This window comes from Hakea prostrata, chromosome 5, assembly GCF_041222555.1.
Source record: "Hakea prostrata isolate BN-2017 chromosome 5, UWA_Hpros_2, whole genome shotgun sequence".
Taxonomy (NCBI): domain Eukaryota; kingdom Viridiplantae; phylum Streptophyta; class Magnoliopsida; order Proteales; family Proteaceae; genus Hakea; species Hakea prostrata.
The window spans coordinates 53,385,074-53,401,030 of record NC_142604.1 but is presented as its reverse complement, the minus strand read 5'-3'; the positions used below and the strand labels follow the sequence as shown (position 1 = coordinate 53,401,030).

The window sequence follows — 15,957 nt, the reverse complement described above, 5'->3', positions numbered from 1 at the left end:
ATTCCTCCAATTTTTGGTTGGATCTATCAATTAAAATTAAAAGAGAGACTTCTCATTCAGAAAGATTATTTCTATACAGGAGAATGTCACTATTGTTTCAAAACACATCCACAAGTTAAAAGTAAAATGTATTTTCAAAATTAATTTAGAAAAAATATATCATCACATCATTAACAAAGTTATCGTTGTCTTCCACATTACTGAGGCATACATATGGGATAACGGAATGTTGGCAACATTAATAAAAAAAACATAATGTGGTTTCTTAAAAACACGAAAAAAATAAGGGGCACCACTAAGAAAATCCCTATAAAGCTTTTAGTACTTTGGAGATGGAACAAGGGATATAATTTGATCAAGCACCTCTATGGTGGATATAGAGCTTGCCTACGGTATTCTCCGAGAGCCCACACTGGAAAGAGATTTTTGTAAGATGCATAATGTAACATACAATTCCTCATGAATACTCCTGTAATTTCCTGCATAAACGAATAAGTGTGAGTAAGCACTATATATAATAAAGAATCTATTCTCCTTTAAGCCACAATGAAGGAGAATTACTTCACCAATAGCCCTCACTAGGCTTGCTGTTAGGGAGTATTGAAGACCATTTGAAACCTTCAACATAAGGGGAGGAATAACGATGACCATATATTATTTGTGCATAAAGTCATGTAATTTAATTTTTTCACACCAAAATAAATTATTGTATTTTATACAGATATGAAATTACCATAAAGATTTTACTAACAGGTGAATATAATGTATAACACATATCAATAGTACACATATGTCATCTATCTAGGATTTAGGGTCACTTTCAATTGATACATGTAAATGCCCCTGTACAGAGAAGTGAAATAATTCGGATTGAAGGAATTAGAAGAGCAAAGCAAACATAAAATAACATTAAGAGAAGTGGTGATAAAGATATGCATAGTTTAGGCCTTGTATCTAGCATTGCCTTAGAAATAGTTGATTTGAAGGCAAGAACCCATGTAGCCAACCTCATTTAGTTGGGACAACGATTGTTTTTGTTGTTGTTTGTGTTAGGGCTGCAATAGGGTTCAGCTGAGTTAGGTGTTTTAAAGCCCTAATCTTGAATATTATAGCTTAACCTTGATCCTAAACTCTAAACCCTAACAAGTCTATGAACATTCTTTTGAGCCTAACCTTGATAGCCCAAGCCTAACCCCCTTTTTCATTTTGATAGACTCCAACTGGCCTGACTTTGTTTCACCATGAAGGGCTAAACCTTGACCTTGACCTTGACCCTAACCACAAAACAAGAAAAGAATCCATATTAAGGTAGGGATCGAGTTTAGATTCAAGCACACTATTAGGTCAAGGAATCGGGATCATCCTGGTCGGGGGAGCACAGAGTGCTCACCGATAGCTTCCAAACCACAAAAACACAGTGGGGCCCACAAGTAAAAAAATATGAGGTTTTTTTTTTTTTTTCCAAAATGTATTTTTCACCTGTGGGCCCCACTATTTTTGTGGTTGGGTAGCCGACGGGGAGCTGATCCCGACTCTAGGTCAAGTAGCGCCAAGCTGAGTAAAACACTCAACCCCAATCGATTACAACTTCCAACTCCCCCCGCCCCCCCTCTTTTCGAGTCCGGATCAGCGACCCCGACGGGGCCCGACGCTTTGTGACCACAAACATTAGTGGGGCCCATGGTGAAAAACACTTTTTGGAAAAAAAAAAATTTCCACCAGTGGGACCCATTGGTTTTTGTGGTCGGAAGCCATGGGGTGCACTCCCGACGGGGAGAAGATTTGGATTCCCTCTTTCCTAGCCCTTTGGCACCTCCTGCCTCTGCTTCTTTGCATTCCCGTTTTCCCCTGCCACTCCCCCTTGTTTGCATCCCTCTTCCCCTTCTCATTCTTCTCTTACCCCTTGCAAACTCTATCATAGTCCTCTCTCTTCTCTCCCTGCCCACGACATATCTCCTTGGCCCACCTCTCTCTCCCTTCTCTTCCTCCCAGCCCATCTCCCTCCTGGCCCATTTCCCCATCTATCCCTTCTCCCTCTTGACCCAGCCCTCTTCCCTCCCCTTCCCTCTCAGCTCTCGCTTCCAGAGCCCATCCGACCTACTCCTCTTACTACCTTTTGCCCCACTCTCTTCTGGGATGGGCCTAAATAGCCCATCTCCCTCCTCTCTTCCTCCTTCGGCTCACCCCCTTCCCCTACTTTTGGCCAAACCCTTGTTCTCTCTAACAAACCCTACCCTTTCCTTACTGTGTTCAGGGCAATTCTGACTATAAAACCCCTCTCCTCTCCCCTGCTGCATAGCTACCATAAAAATAGCCATTCAACTCAAGGTCGCCATCACCGTGATGAAAAGTCTATCGTCAACTTCAGTTCTTCGAGAAAGAAGAAGAAGAAAAAAGGAAAAAATAGCTTGTTTTTCTCTTTTTCGGCTTGTTCATTTCGGTCTGTAATTTGTTTGCCTTTCGCCCAGGCCCTTGTTGGCCTTAGTTGGGTTTTTGCCTTTGTTTCTTGTATCTTCCCCTCTTCTCCTCCACCCGACACTCCCCTCCCGAAAAGAAAGAAAAGAAAAGAAAAAAAGTATTTTCAAGGGCCTACTAAGGTACACCGGAGCAGAACTACAATTATTTCCTTGATCAAGTCGCATCAATTACCTGCTGGGGGAAGCCACCATCTTCATTTTGTGAGTTAATCAATAACTTTGCTGCACGATGCAGTGGCTTTGGATCTCTCTCAGCCTGATCAACCATTAGGTTAAAAAGAAAAAAATTGATATTAGTACCTCCAAAATTATTATGCTTCTAAGAAAATGATATATCACCTAGACTGAGGAGGAATTTTAAGAAAGATGAAAGGAAAGAGAGCATAAAGCTCTTTGAATAATATTTACTAATTTTTGCTAGCTTAAACGATTTTAGGATTACGTAAACTTACCTGCCCTGCATGTAGAAGACCCATTAAAGCCCATGCTGTTTGGACTAAGTTTGACCTGCCACCTTCTAATGGAACATATTCCTGATTTAACCAACACACAATAACAAGATATTATATCAAGATAATTAAAAATAAGCCTTCAAGAGATGGAAAATATTTCGAGGATTACCTTGTTTGGACATGAAAGATAACTCTCTCCCCAACCACCACATTCTTCTTGCTTTGATAGTAAGAAGTCACAGCCTTTCCTGACTGTTTGGCAATTGTAATAAGTCTTTCCAGCAGCAGCTAACCCTCCCAGTGCAAACATTGTTCCATAGGTGAAGCACACTCCCCAATTCCCATACCTATACACATGTTTTTTATTGAATCACAGGGAAGGAAGAAGTACTGTGTTACACAAATTGAATAGATTAAATCTTGAAGTACCATACCATGAACCATCTGGCTTTTGAATTTGTTCAAGAAAATGTACTGCTTTCTTTATGAACCTTTCGATTTCTTTCTCTCTATGTCGGGGATATAATTTTCTAAACATTACAAGGGCTTGGATAGCTGACCCAGTGCACTCGACATACCTGTAACAACACCATGCAATAATAGGGAAAATGCTTAACCTGAGAACTATAAAATGTGATGAGCTAGATCTTACCCTTTCTCAACCATTGCGTCTCCAAAAAACTCTGTAGGATTGAACATCTGTAAATTAAGAAAACCAGAGTATCATTAATTTTTATAAATATTTAATGCATTAAAAGAAATTTTTGCCTCACTTACGAAAAAAAAATCTTCTACTATATATAGTAGTGCAATTTTATGCTAAATAGAAGGCTGTGGTTAAAGCTTGATTATTCTATCAAAAAACTTAAAAGCTTGATTTTAAATCTCTCAACTTACGTTCATAATATATGTTTAAATTTTTGAGATTCAAAGTGGGTTGGAAAAGAAAATTTCAACTCATTTTTAACATGATGAGAATTGAACTCAACAATATCTTACACAAAAATAGAACTCAATTCTAAAATTTTATCCACTTGACAGTATACATTTCTGTAAAATTTGAATATTTTTTATTTCTTCTCTGTGATCCTTTGCAATTGTGTCAATGTGTTTTGACAATATATTCTCCATGGGGTTCTTGTAATTCTGGTGGCAATTTGCTCATAAATTTATTATGCAAAAGAATTGACCTCTACCCACGACGGCGCTTGGATTGACTCCCAAGCTGGTAAACCTCCATCTCCACTCTATAAAGCACATAAGTGAAAAGATGATTAGTAACGCATGATATTTCAATAAATCCAAAGTAATGTGTGCTTGAATGATATATTATTTAAAGTGCTTTATTAAATCTTGAGTCATTTTCTTGTGATTTACATTGAAATAAGAATATTGCAATTTTTGCGTTAACCCTGATTAGTTTTTCATTAGATATTTGCAATAAAATCAAATTAGTCCAACAAGACGGTTTATTATTATTAAGGAGGGGGTTTGATATGTAAATAATAATCACCAAAAGCCTTCAAGGTAAGGAAGAACAGCTTTCAATAAGAAGACTAAAAAGTGAAACCTAAATGCCAAGTAACAACAACGAAGTTGTTTCTTGAAATGTCTTCAAGGGGGATGAGGCAACAACTACAGCCTAAAAAAAACATCGAAACAGATGGCATTCCAACTTATATAAATCAAAAAATTTAGAGTTCGATGTCCATCTCTTGAGATCTCACTCCCATAATAAGTGATGAATGGATAGTTCCAAAAACCAAAAAACCAATTTACCAACAAAGTTACAAATAGAAAAGCCACATAAAGATCTCAAGATCCAAGACCAACTCCATGCAAACCCAAAAGAATGTCAAAATGAAAGTTGACGCTTTCCAAGAGTGAAGGGAAAAAATGGGCTCAACTAGATAATTATCATTGTATAAACACGACCAACTATTTACTCCAGATTAATTAGTGTTTACTTGTAGAGAAAGAATGACGTTCACTGCATCATATAGATGTTGAGGTTCCAATGCATCACCCACAATTTCTGCTGGCATTAGTGATAGCATAAGAACCACCTGCAAAATTAGATGAAATTTTTGAAAACGCAATCAGAGCCTGAACTTGGAATTTGTATGTGGTTTAATGTGGGAACTAGCTCAGTACCTTCAACCCCTCTGCTGTGCAATCTGAAACCTGCCATCCATGGTCTTGATCTGCGAAAGTCCATGAACCTTTGGAAATGTGACGAAACATGCTTCGAAAGTCACCAGATGGATTCTCTTGAACCTTCAATGCAAGTAACATACGTAGGATAATTAGGCCAACAGGAAGGGGGGAAATATACACAATTTGAAGAAGAAGAAGAAGAAGAAGAAGAAGAAGAAGAAAAATGAAACCTGAGATTTCTTCATATAATCATGTGCTTTTTGAAGAGTAGGTCCAATTTCATCCATTAGATTACTTGCTAACAATGCTTGTACAGAAAAACTAGTGTCCCATGTTTGGCTGCCAATCCCCTGAGATCAAATTACAGTGGCATTTTCTCATGTGTTACGTAGGTCAAATTTAAAATGCTTAAATGAACCTATTTAGTTTTCTTCTATAATGTGTGTTCAAACCAAGAAAACATTTTGTTGAAAACCTGCGTTGTCATTCCATCTTCAGCAACCCAAATGTAATCTGAGATTCTTGCAAGATGATACTTGAATGCTTCACCATTTGGATCTTCAATCCAACATGCAAGCATGCATAATGGCTGTAAAATCAGCAAGCAAACACATGAATCTGTCTTAATGCATTGTATGGCTAGAAAAACCTCAAATTCAATATTCAACCCAAGCTTTTCGTTTTCAATATAGCTAGCTAAATCTTTGCCTTAGTTTAGCATGCATTACCTTGTCTACAACTCCAATGCATTGGTATCGACTGTTCTGATCTTCATAATGAATGTGCTTCATTGCAGTTTGAAGAGCCTTCACTCTCAGTTTGCAGAAAGGCCATACTTTAAGAAGTGGCTCTGCAAATATATATAGACTATCCCAGATCAAATCTTGTATCAAGGGATGCGGGTTGTACGTATCCTCCTGTAATAAAAGTATTAGAAAAAAAAAAAAAAAATTAGCTTCACAGATAGTTAAATACCTAACAGCTAGATAATTAGATTTCATGGTGGATGTAGTTTATTGAACCTGGAGCATATTGCGCATCTAAACAATAAAACAACTAATTTGACTTTGGAGTACGGAGACCCAGAAAACTGTGTCAACAGAAAATCGGCCGATGCTGATTCTAAACCCTGGACCCTTTCTTTCTTCTCTGTCGCCATTCCTTAGTGGTTTCAGGCTTGCCTATGGTGGCTTGGAGCGAGATCTGCTTCTTCTGCTTCTCATTCTCTTGTTTCCCTCTCTTCCCTCTCCTCAGTCTCTTCTCTCTCTTCCTTGCCTCACTCTCCCTCTATTAGGGATATTTTTGGAAAATCAACCACAACCCTAGCTGCCACTCCATCTCAAGCTTATGCGGTTAGGGTTGCTTCCAAGAGTTCCATCGTTATTAGAAGTCTCACAGCTGATCAAACATCAGTTATTATATTCAAGGCTTCCAAGAGTTCCACCGCTATTAGAAGTCCCATAGCTGATAAAACATCAACTACTACGTTTAAAAAGAACTCTACAATTGGTACTCACAAAGACTCTAGTCAACCCAAAGAAGAGTTTGATATTGATTGGTACAAAACCCTAGTCAATATTTTATGTAATTTAAAACACCTATCTTCATGTAAACCAAAACACTATAACTCAAGAGTCTTAGAATCACAACTACAAGAGTCCTGGAACACTGATGAAGGACTCTATTTTCTATATAAAGCCATGTATACAATTCTTTGTAAATTGATGTGAATACAATACTTGTTCTCTCTCTCTCTCTCTCTCTCTCTCTCTCTCTCTCTCTCCTCCCTCAACATCTCTCTCTTCTTCTTTCTTTCTTTCTTCAACTATCATTATTTAACATGGCATCAAAGCACCAGGTTCTTTCTTCCCCCCTGCTTCGCTTCCCTCCCTCAACAATTTGCTGAAAATCAAGCTCATGGACAACAATTCTTACTATGGAGGTCGCAACTTGTTCCTCTCTTGAAGACTTATGACTTATTTTCTCTTGTGGATGGTTCCTTAATCTGTCCTCCTGCAACTACAGTCATCCAAGAAGACTCCATTCCTATTTCCAAACCAAATCTTGCCTACAATTCATGGATTGTCAGGACCAACTTCTCATGTGTTGGCTTATTGTCTCGCTCATAGAATCCATTCAAGCTCAAATTGTTGGATGTTCTACCGTAAGAGTAGTCTGGCTTCATCTTGAATTTACCTATTCCGTCTTTAGTTACAAAACATGAAACGCAATAATAGTACAATTCATGCTTTTCTTCTTCGTATTAAGCATACTATCGATCAACTTGGGGCTGCCGATAAGACTGTTTCAGATGATGATATTTGTCTTCATGCTCTCAATGGATTGGGCCATGATTATTCGGCCTTTGTTACTTCTATTACAACTCGTGGCATCTCTATCACTTTTGCTAAGTTAAAAAGAATGTTACTCACTCAAGAAATTTGTCTTAAGGATGATTTAGCATATGACTCCTCTTTACCTTTGACTAATCTGGCTCAGACTGGCAATGCTTGCAATTATCATCCTCCCTTTTAGGGTCGATCACACAATAGAGGATTGTTGTTGTTTGTAACCACTAGTTGTTTGTCATCCACTACTTGCCACTCTACCCTCTACTAGTGGTTACAAACAACAACAATCCTCTCTCATTACTTGCCAAATTTGTGATCGTCACGACCATAAAGCTCGTGATCGTTATCAAGGTACAACCAATGCTCCCCCCCTATGTGCATATTTCCAAATTCTCTTGAGGACCTTATACTGACAACACTTGGTATCCTGACTCTAGGGGCTACACATCATATCACAATGCCCTTGATAATCTTCAACTTACTCAACCTTACACTGGTACGGATCAAGTTTTGGTAGGTAACAGTACAGGCTTGCCAATCACTCACACTGGTACTTTTTCTCTTCCTACGCAGCATTATCTTGTTTTTCTCAAAAAAGTTATTCATGTCCCATCCATTCAAAAGAACCTTTTATCCGTTTCCAAGTTTACTCATGACAATAATGCTCTCTTTGAGTTTCACCCTGACATGTTTTATATGAAGGATCGAACAACAGGGACTTGTCTTCTCCAGGGAACCATTAAGAATGGGCTTTATCAGATGCAATTGGGCGACTTTTCCCCACAAGCTTTTATTGGTTTTACGAACTTCTGTCGCCTAATGGCACTCCAGACTTGGCCATCTTGCTTTTAAATTAGTCCATCATATCGTCTTGTTTCTTAATTTAGATTACTTGTTACTTCTGAGAAAATTCAATTTTTGTGTGATGCTTGTCAAAAAGGAAAGAGTGATAAACTCCCCTTCTCCTCTTCTACTTCAGTTTCTAAAGCCCCTTCGGATTTTACTTATTCGGATGTGTGGGGACCCTCTCCTATTGCTTCTATTGATGGTTTTCGTTACTATTTTATTTTTGTAGATGCCTTTAGTAAGTACACTTGGTTGTATCCTATGCATTTGAAATATGAGGTTGTAGGGATTCTTCAACGGTTTAAATTACTTGTTGAAAATTTATTTTCCAGCTGGATTAAATGCTTTTAGAGTGATTGGGGTGGCCAATATCGCCCTGTGTCTATCTTTCTCACTTCTTGTGGGATTGATCATCGCCTCCCTTGTCCTCACACTCATGAGCAAAATGGGGCTGTTGAGCACCGTCATTGCCATATTGTTGAAACTGGCCTTACCTTGTTAGCTTATTCTTCTTGCCCTAGAAAATTTTGGAACTATGCTTTTGAAACTACAATATTTCTTATAAATAGGATTCCTACCTTTGTTTTGGGCAATGTTCCACCACACTACAAACTCTTCAAAGTCCATCCGGACTATGCCTTCTTAAGAGTTTTTGGTTGTGCATGCTACCCTTACCTTCACCCTTATAACGAACACAAGCTAGAGTTTCGCTCTAGCATGCATGTTTTTCTTGGATATAGTCCTCATCATCATGGCTATCGCTGCTTCAACCCTCAAACATATAAGCTCTTAATTTCCCGCCATGTTGTTTTTATGAAAAACAGTTTTCCTTTCACCATCCATCACTTCTCTTTTCATTTATCATGGTATTTCTGGTACACCTTTTATCTTAATTTATGTGGATGACATCATTGTTACTGACAGTTCTGAAGTATTACTATCAAAATTCATGACTGCTATTGCCTCTGTTTTTGCTGTCAAAGATCTTGATCCCTTACATTAATGTCTGTATCTTTATTCCCTAATGGTCTTCACCTTTGTCAACAACAATATATTACTGACCTTCTTCACAGGGCCAACATGAGTGATTGCAAGCTTGTTATCAATCCTCTTTCTCCCTCTACCCAATTAAGCAAATTTTGGGGGAGCTAATGTCTGATCCTACACTATATAGAAGTATTGTGGGGGCCCTACAGTATACTACTATGACTCATCCTAACATATAGTTTGCAGTCAACAAAGTCTGACAGTTTATCCAAAGTCCAACTCTTAATCATTGGTTTGCTGTCAAAAGGATTCTGCGGTACTTCAATGGTACACTAACTCATGGAATAGTCATCAACAAATCCTCTAATATGACTTTAACAACCTTTTTCGATGCTGATTGGGCTGGATGCCCTGATGATCATTAGTCTACCAGTGGTTATGTTGTCTTCCTGGGGCCCAACATCGTCTCTTGGAGTTCTCGAAAACAATCCACCGTTGCTCGCTCCAGTACAAAGTCTGAATATTGATCTATTGCTAATGTTGCTGCTGAGCTCACTTGGCTACAATCTCTCCTTCACGAGCTTCATATATTCCTAAGTGTTGCACCTATACTCTGGTGTCATAATATTGATGCAACCTATCTCACTCCAAATCCTATCTTTCATGCTCATACCAAACATGTGGAGATTGACTTCCACTTTGTTCGTGATAAAATTGCCAAAGGAGATCTTCATGTTCATTTCTTATCTGCAAAGGATCAACTGATTGACATCTTCACCAAGTCGCTATCTACTCCACGTTTCAACACCTTGCTGGCCAACCTCAATGTCACTTCACCTCTCTTGAGTTTATGGGGGTGTATTAGGGATATTTTTGGAAAATTAACCACAACCCTAACCACCACTCCATCTCAAGCGTATGTGGCTAGGGTGGCTTCCAAGAGTTCCGCCAATGTTAAAACTCCCACAGGTGATCAAACACCAATTACTACATTCAAGGTTCCAAGAGTTTTGCTGCTGTTTGAAGTCCCACAGCTAATTAACCACCAGCTACTACATTCAAAAAGAACTCTACAATTGGTACTCACAGAGACTCTAGTTAGCCCAAAGAAGAGTTTGATATTGGTTGGTACAAAACCCTAGTCAATATTTTATGTAATCTAAAACACCTATCTTCATGTAAACCAAAACACTGTAACTCAAGAGTCCTAGAACCACAACTACAAGAGTCCTAGAACACTGATGAAAAAGAACTCTATTTCTATATAAAGCCATGTACAAAACTCTTTGTAAATTGATGTGAACACAATACTTGTTCTCTCTCTCACATGCACGCACTCTCTCTCCTCTCTTCTATGCCCCCTCTCTTCTATTCTCTCTAATCTACTTGAGTTGGTTGGGAGCTGGAGCAGGTAACTAATCTAACCCTATATCTTCCCTCTCCACCTTCTCCTCTCTATGCACCCTTTTAGCTCTATTGTAAAGCATTGGTACCCGCTGTTTGGTAGTGGATTTAACTATTCATCTAGATTAATAAAAAAAATAATAAAAAAATAAAAAAATAAAAGAAAGAAAAAAGAAGAAGAAGAAAGAAAAAGAAAAAGAAGAAGAGAATAGTATCTAAACATTGAAATTATTAGGAAGTCTCATAGAAAACTAGATTGAACCAACCTTCGCACACTGATGGCGTGCTTTGCTCCAGTTTACTTCGTGATATGGTTGCAGGTAGAGTTCCTCTCTCAATTGTAGAATGAAAGCCGTGATTGGTCCGACAAACTTCTTCCCATATAAATATGATATGGGCAGGTAAACCATACGTAGGTAGCACAACAACTTACCTGCTTTGAATATAGTATGGAAGAAGTGAGGAAGTAAAATCAAACCAAAACTATCAAGCATACATAAAGGGAGGAGCTAATGACCTATAAGTTTGGTGTCCAAAATATTTAACCCAACCTGTAGGTATGGATAATGGAAGGGTAGGGGTGGTCATCCCACGGAAAGAAAATTGCAAAAGATAGACAATATGATAACCTGCCTACATGATTATGGATCTACAGCTATCCTTGAGGGACAGATAGAACAGCTCTACACCACAAAGATCAGGTTCACCATCTAAACCAAGTGTGGAAGGGAAATTGCTTGGCTGCTGCTCAAATAATTGAGCAGCACCTACAACGAACGTTTGAAATCGAGATCTCAATCTCGACCGAGACTTTGATATCTACCAAGATTTTGATCTCGACCGTCGATTTTCACACTTTTGTGAAATGGACGATCGAGATCAAAATCTCATTTGAGATCTCAATCTCCACCGTTCTCAACACAATACTGCATATTAATTGCACATCACTAAAGTCAAACTCATGTGAAAGACCTCCACATTGAATAGTCTAGCCCCCCTCCCCTCCTCTCCTGGGAGCTTCTGAAATGTGTTACTTGTTTCAATTTTAAGGATCGTGGATTATTGTGGCTAGTACTGTTCTTATCCTCCACTCATGTATGTTTCAAAAAAAAAAAGGAAATTTGCAAAGTCATTGGCAACCATTGGATTAGTGTGTGGGAGTGGAATGATTATACATCACTATTTCTCTTCCTTTGAATAGTTTTATGCTTGATTGTGCATGTATATGACCATGCATAAAACATTTTCCCTAGCTTTCATATTGAATAGAAGAAAGGGGGGGGGGGGGGGGGACCTGGATGAAAAGGTAGAAATGTAGGGATAATCCACAGCTCTGGGGGAACTGGGTTGGTGCCAGCCCATTCATATAATCCAAGTACCTAGATGCCAAAGAGAACAAAGGAAATAATGAGAAAATAACCAGAAATGTGCTTCTTCCCAATCGTATATGCTATAACAAATGAAAGTCCTACCGAAAGCCAAATCTTTCCCCAAGATGGTATTGAAACTACACCACCATGGTCAAGTATCCATTTCCGTGCTCTTGGTAAGGCCTTATCTAAGCCACCTTCTGGTCCTTCACCTAACAAGCGCATACATATGTAGTTCAATGTTGTAGAGAGCATGATACTTGGCCCCTCTATATGAAGACCCCAACCTCCATCTTTATTCTACAAAACACATAATACATCACATAGTGTTGATGCCTTACATAAGAGTCCTCTCCTTGTATATCTAAAACCAAACTACCATTAACTTTTCTAATTTTGAGATGAAGATGACAAGTTACAACTCAGACCTGATGATTGTACATATAACGAAAGATCTCTTTGCGATGTTCCAAAGAGAGAATTGTATTAAGATGTCCGGTGATGTATAAACATATGACCTGCATTTATAAATAGATGTTACAAGGAACTTTCCATATTCATCTTCATATTCACAATTTCTCATTTCTTTGGACTTGGGTCATACTCATATTTAAAGGCTAGTTAATGGTTACGGAGAGGGAGACCACCCCAAACTCCTTTCAAATTGGTCTACAAACCCAAGGTAGATAACTTATGACAAGAAAACTTACCAAACAGGGAACAAGAAACAGTACTCCTGTACAACCTGCCGGCCAATGGCCATCGTTTGCTTGGAGACTTGAATAGAATTGGACACCCCTCCTCAATGCTTGAGTGGCTGCTTCATATGATATTTCCTCATCACCTGTTATCTTCATAGGGGGTATGTCTTGAACAAAGTTGTTTTCCTTTGTGAGCTATGTTGTTATATATAGTGATCAAACAAATGAATGTAAATTAGTATAACAAAAGAAAAAAATATTTGTAAAAGAATGTAAAAGAATGGAATGTAAATTATGATCTAGAATCTATGATGATGGATATCGAAAGGCATCTGAGCCACATTTCAAACCATGGAACTTAATTGAACATCGCCGGAAAATCGACGTATCGCCGGAAAATCCGCGAATCAGCGAAAAATGCCAAAAAAATCGCCGGAAAACCGTAGGAAAAGAAGAAGAAGAAAGAAAGAGAGGCTCGGTCCTTGCATCACTCATGAGCATCAAACTTGCCAAAGCAACGACGGCTTCGATAAATGTTTCTCTTTCATGGAGATCAACATCACACCAGGGAAATCATTGAAGGAATTAGACGCCCGTCGTTCGTTATGCTCGCCAGGTCAGTGGTCATCGGAAGTGAGCATCTGCTGGAGATCCTTGCTCTTATATTATCGGTGCTCTCGGATTTTTATCACCTCCAGTACTGACATCCTCCTGTTTCATCCTGTTGACCACCAGATGATGAACACCTGTTTTATTCTAATCCTATGGTTGTAAAACCTTAACCATTTCACCCTAAAGTATTTCTCTCCTCCCTCCGTCTTTTCCCTCTTTTACTCCGGCAACCCACACACCACCGGCATCTCATTTCACTCTTCCCTCTTCGACTCCGGCAACACTACCGTTATTGTGGATATGGACATTGGAGGGAAAGAAACTCAATAGACGAAGTAAAGGCGAGAGCTTCTCCGTTTCCAAGATCTGGCTCTCGTCAAAAAGAGTAAAATTCCTGCTTCTTCAAGATCTCGTATGATAGGCATTCCTTCTTCTTCTCTTAATGGTGGCTTGCCGTTGGCAGAAAGAACTCCATTAGCAGAAAGAACTCCAAATCCATGAAGGGTCATTGTGATTTGTATTTTCTTGATTTATTCACTCAATTCATTTTCTGATTGAGCATTTTTTTCACTCGGGGAATCCAAATGGGTAGCAGTTATGCTTCTCTGCAGAAATACTCTTAAAAGTGAAATACCATAAAGGAGATTGCCTATATGCTAAAATGTCTGATCTTTGTTCTTCCATTATTAATCTTTATGAACTCAGAAAAGTAGCAGGGGTTGCAGAGGATTCATTTTATATAATGAATTTTTGAAGAAAAAAAAAAGCCCAAATATTTCTTCTTCTTCTTTTCCCTTTCTATGTCTCCTGCAACGAACAAGTCTCCAGAAAAACAAGCTTTGAACACTAGAAGAACACCAGAAACCGAAAACCCAACCCAGATCTGAGAAGAAGAAGAACAGAGATCTAAGAAGCAGATCTGAGACCGATCACTTCGCTTCAGTGATCGCTCGATTCCTCTCTCGATTCCCTTCGCTTCAGTGATCGCTCGATCCCTTGATTCGCTTAGCCGGCGATGAGTCGGTGTTGCCTGAGGTGAAGAGGGAGAGCCAGCCGAAACAAGAGAAAGAAAAAAAATAAAGGATAAACTGGTTAAGTTGGAATAATCGTAACTGTACGATTAGAATGAAATACATGTTGAAGATCTAATGGCTAACTGGAGGAACTGGAGCCTGACACGAACTGGAGCGGATAAAAATCCCGGTGCTCTCTTCCAGTCTTCCTTCCCATTCTCGGTGAAATTGGGTGAAATTGCAGAGTTGTAGAGATAAAACTCCACCGCCATTCTCTAGCTTTTTAGGAAAGTTTTAATGTTTTATTATCAAGCAAAAGACAAAGCTTTAAATGTAATGGGACCCATTGTCCCATCACTTTCTCTTTATATTTTGGTAATCCAACCCATCACTTTCTCTTGCATACCACGTGAACTCAAAATTTCATTTGATAGTGACCTTTGGTTGATCGAAATGAAATATTGGAATTTGGAAGAGATCGAAATTTCGACGAATAACTGGCGATATTTTGTCAATTCGCCCAGTTCGCCGGGTAGCGAACCTGGAGAACCGAGCGAACTTGCGTTCCTTGTTTCAAACCCAATCAATGCAAATATGGCAGTATAAAGAAACCGGAATGAAGATTTCTATCACTTCCCTGTACTTACATTATATTCACTCAAATGCCCCTATTTCTAGGTCGGTGAATTTAGCTGCTTATGGTTTGGCCCATCGTGGTCTTGCCTCTGGTTCCAGGTGTGTTTGGCCTGTGAGCTCTCCCTGGCTCCTGGACTTAATGTCCCAGGAGTTGGCTTTTGTAATCGCTCTTCTTCTATATAAAGTGGAGTTTACCAAAAAAATGCCCCTATTAAAAGTTCCACCTCTAATGCCCCCCACCCCCACTCCCACACACCAAAACCCCCCCCCAAAAAAAAAGAGGAAAATAGTGAACTCTTACATCTTCTCCTTCCTTACATTTTCAAGATGACCAAATTACCCCTCCTCTCCCACTCTCATTCTGATCTGTCTTGCAATATATTCTCTCTGACAAAAACCCTCCCTTGTGCCTCCACCCTTATCTTGTTGCAACCATCCGAATGGATGGGTTGTAGAGGGAGCAGAGTGTGTGAGGTATGTAAGGAGGAAGACAAGACTCTCCAGGTGGGATGAGATAATCAAAGGATTGCACCAGGTGGTGAGAACTGGATTTCCAGAAGAACTCTATCTAGCTAGAGCGTGGGTTCTGCACCCTGTACTCAAGAATTCCTCAAATATGAAAGAAGCATCCATTGATGCAGGTTAATGTATATAGATACAGCCTTAAAACTAAAACTCGCCATCTTACTAGGCTGGTACGTCTCGCATGGTGGTGCCTGTGTACGAAATTGTTTGAGTAAATGATCTTACCTGCAACTGGACAAGGACGTCAGCGTGGGTTTTGACTCGGAACCGATTCAAGCGGAACTCGTCACGAGCCTTGTCGACAGCGGCTCGTTCCTCAGGGGTGCCGTAACAGGGGTCGAACTCCCAAGTCTGTCTTCCAACAAAGTTGTTGGTGCTGTAGAGATATGGGTCATCGCCACCCTTTGCAATGTTTAGCCTCCACAT

At 39.3% G+C, this 15,957-nt stretch overlaps 1 protein-coding gene across 1 annotated transcript; it reads right to left on the bottom strand.

Annotated features, from left to right (window-relative positions):
• Positions 1-2,631: 2,631 nt before the first annotated feature.
• LOC149016523 (beta-amyrin synthase-like) lies at positions 2,632-15,957 on the bottom strand. The gene is made up of 17 exons (XM_089155865.1): positions 15,757-15,957; positions 12,755-12,940; positions 12,473-12,562; positions 12,147-12,344; positions 11,969-12,053; positions 10,941-11,107; positions 5,815-6,003; positions 5,562-5,675; positions 5,317-5,436; positions 5,084-5,206; positions 4,897-4,995; positions 4,120-4,176; positions 3,582-3,628; positions 3,364-3,507; positions 3,099-3,276; positions 2,930-3,010; positions 2,632-2,733 (listed from the first exon to the last, which is right to left on the bottom strand). Exons 1-17 carry the CDS (start codon positions 15,955-15,957, stop codon positions 2,632-2,634), a joined length of 2,181 nt encoding a protein of 726 aa, XP_089011991.1.

What these genes read in the sequence shown, in the direction of transcription:
- LOC149016523 (XM_089155865.1), bottom strand. Translation starts at nt 15,957, where the DNA reads ATGTGGAGGCTAAACATTGCAAAGGGTGGCGATGACCCATATCTCTAC. An exon ending in ATTTCTACCTTTTCATCCAG is followed by an intron (nt 11,108 to 11,968) that starts GTCCCCCCCCCC and finishes TATTCAAAGCAG; the next exon opens with GTAAGTTGTTGTGCTACCTA. An exon ending in GCATTGGAGTTGTAGACAAG is followed by an intron (nt 5,676 to 5,814) that starts GTAATGCATGCT and finishes CTGATTTTACAG; the next exon opens with CCATTATGCATGCTTGCATG.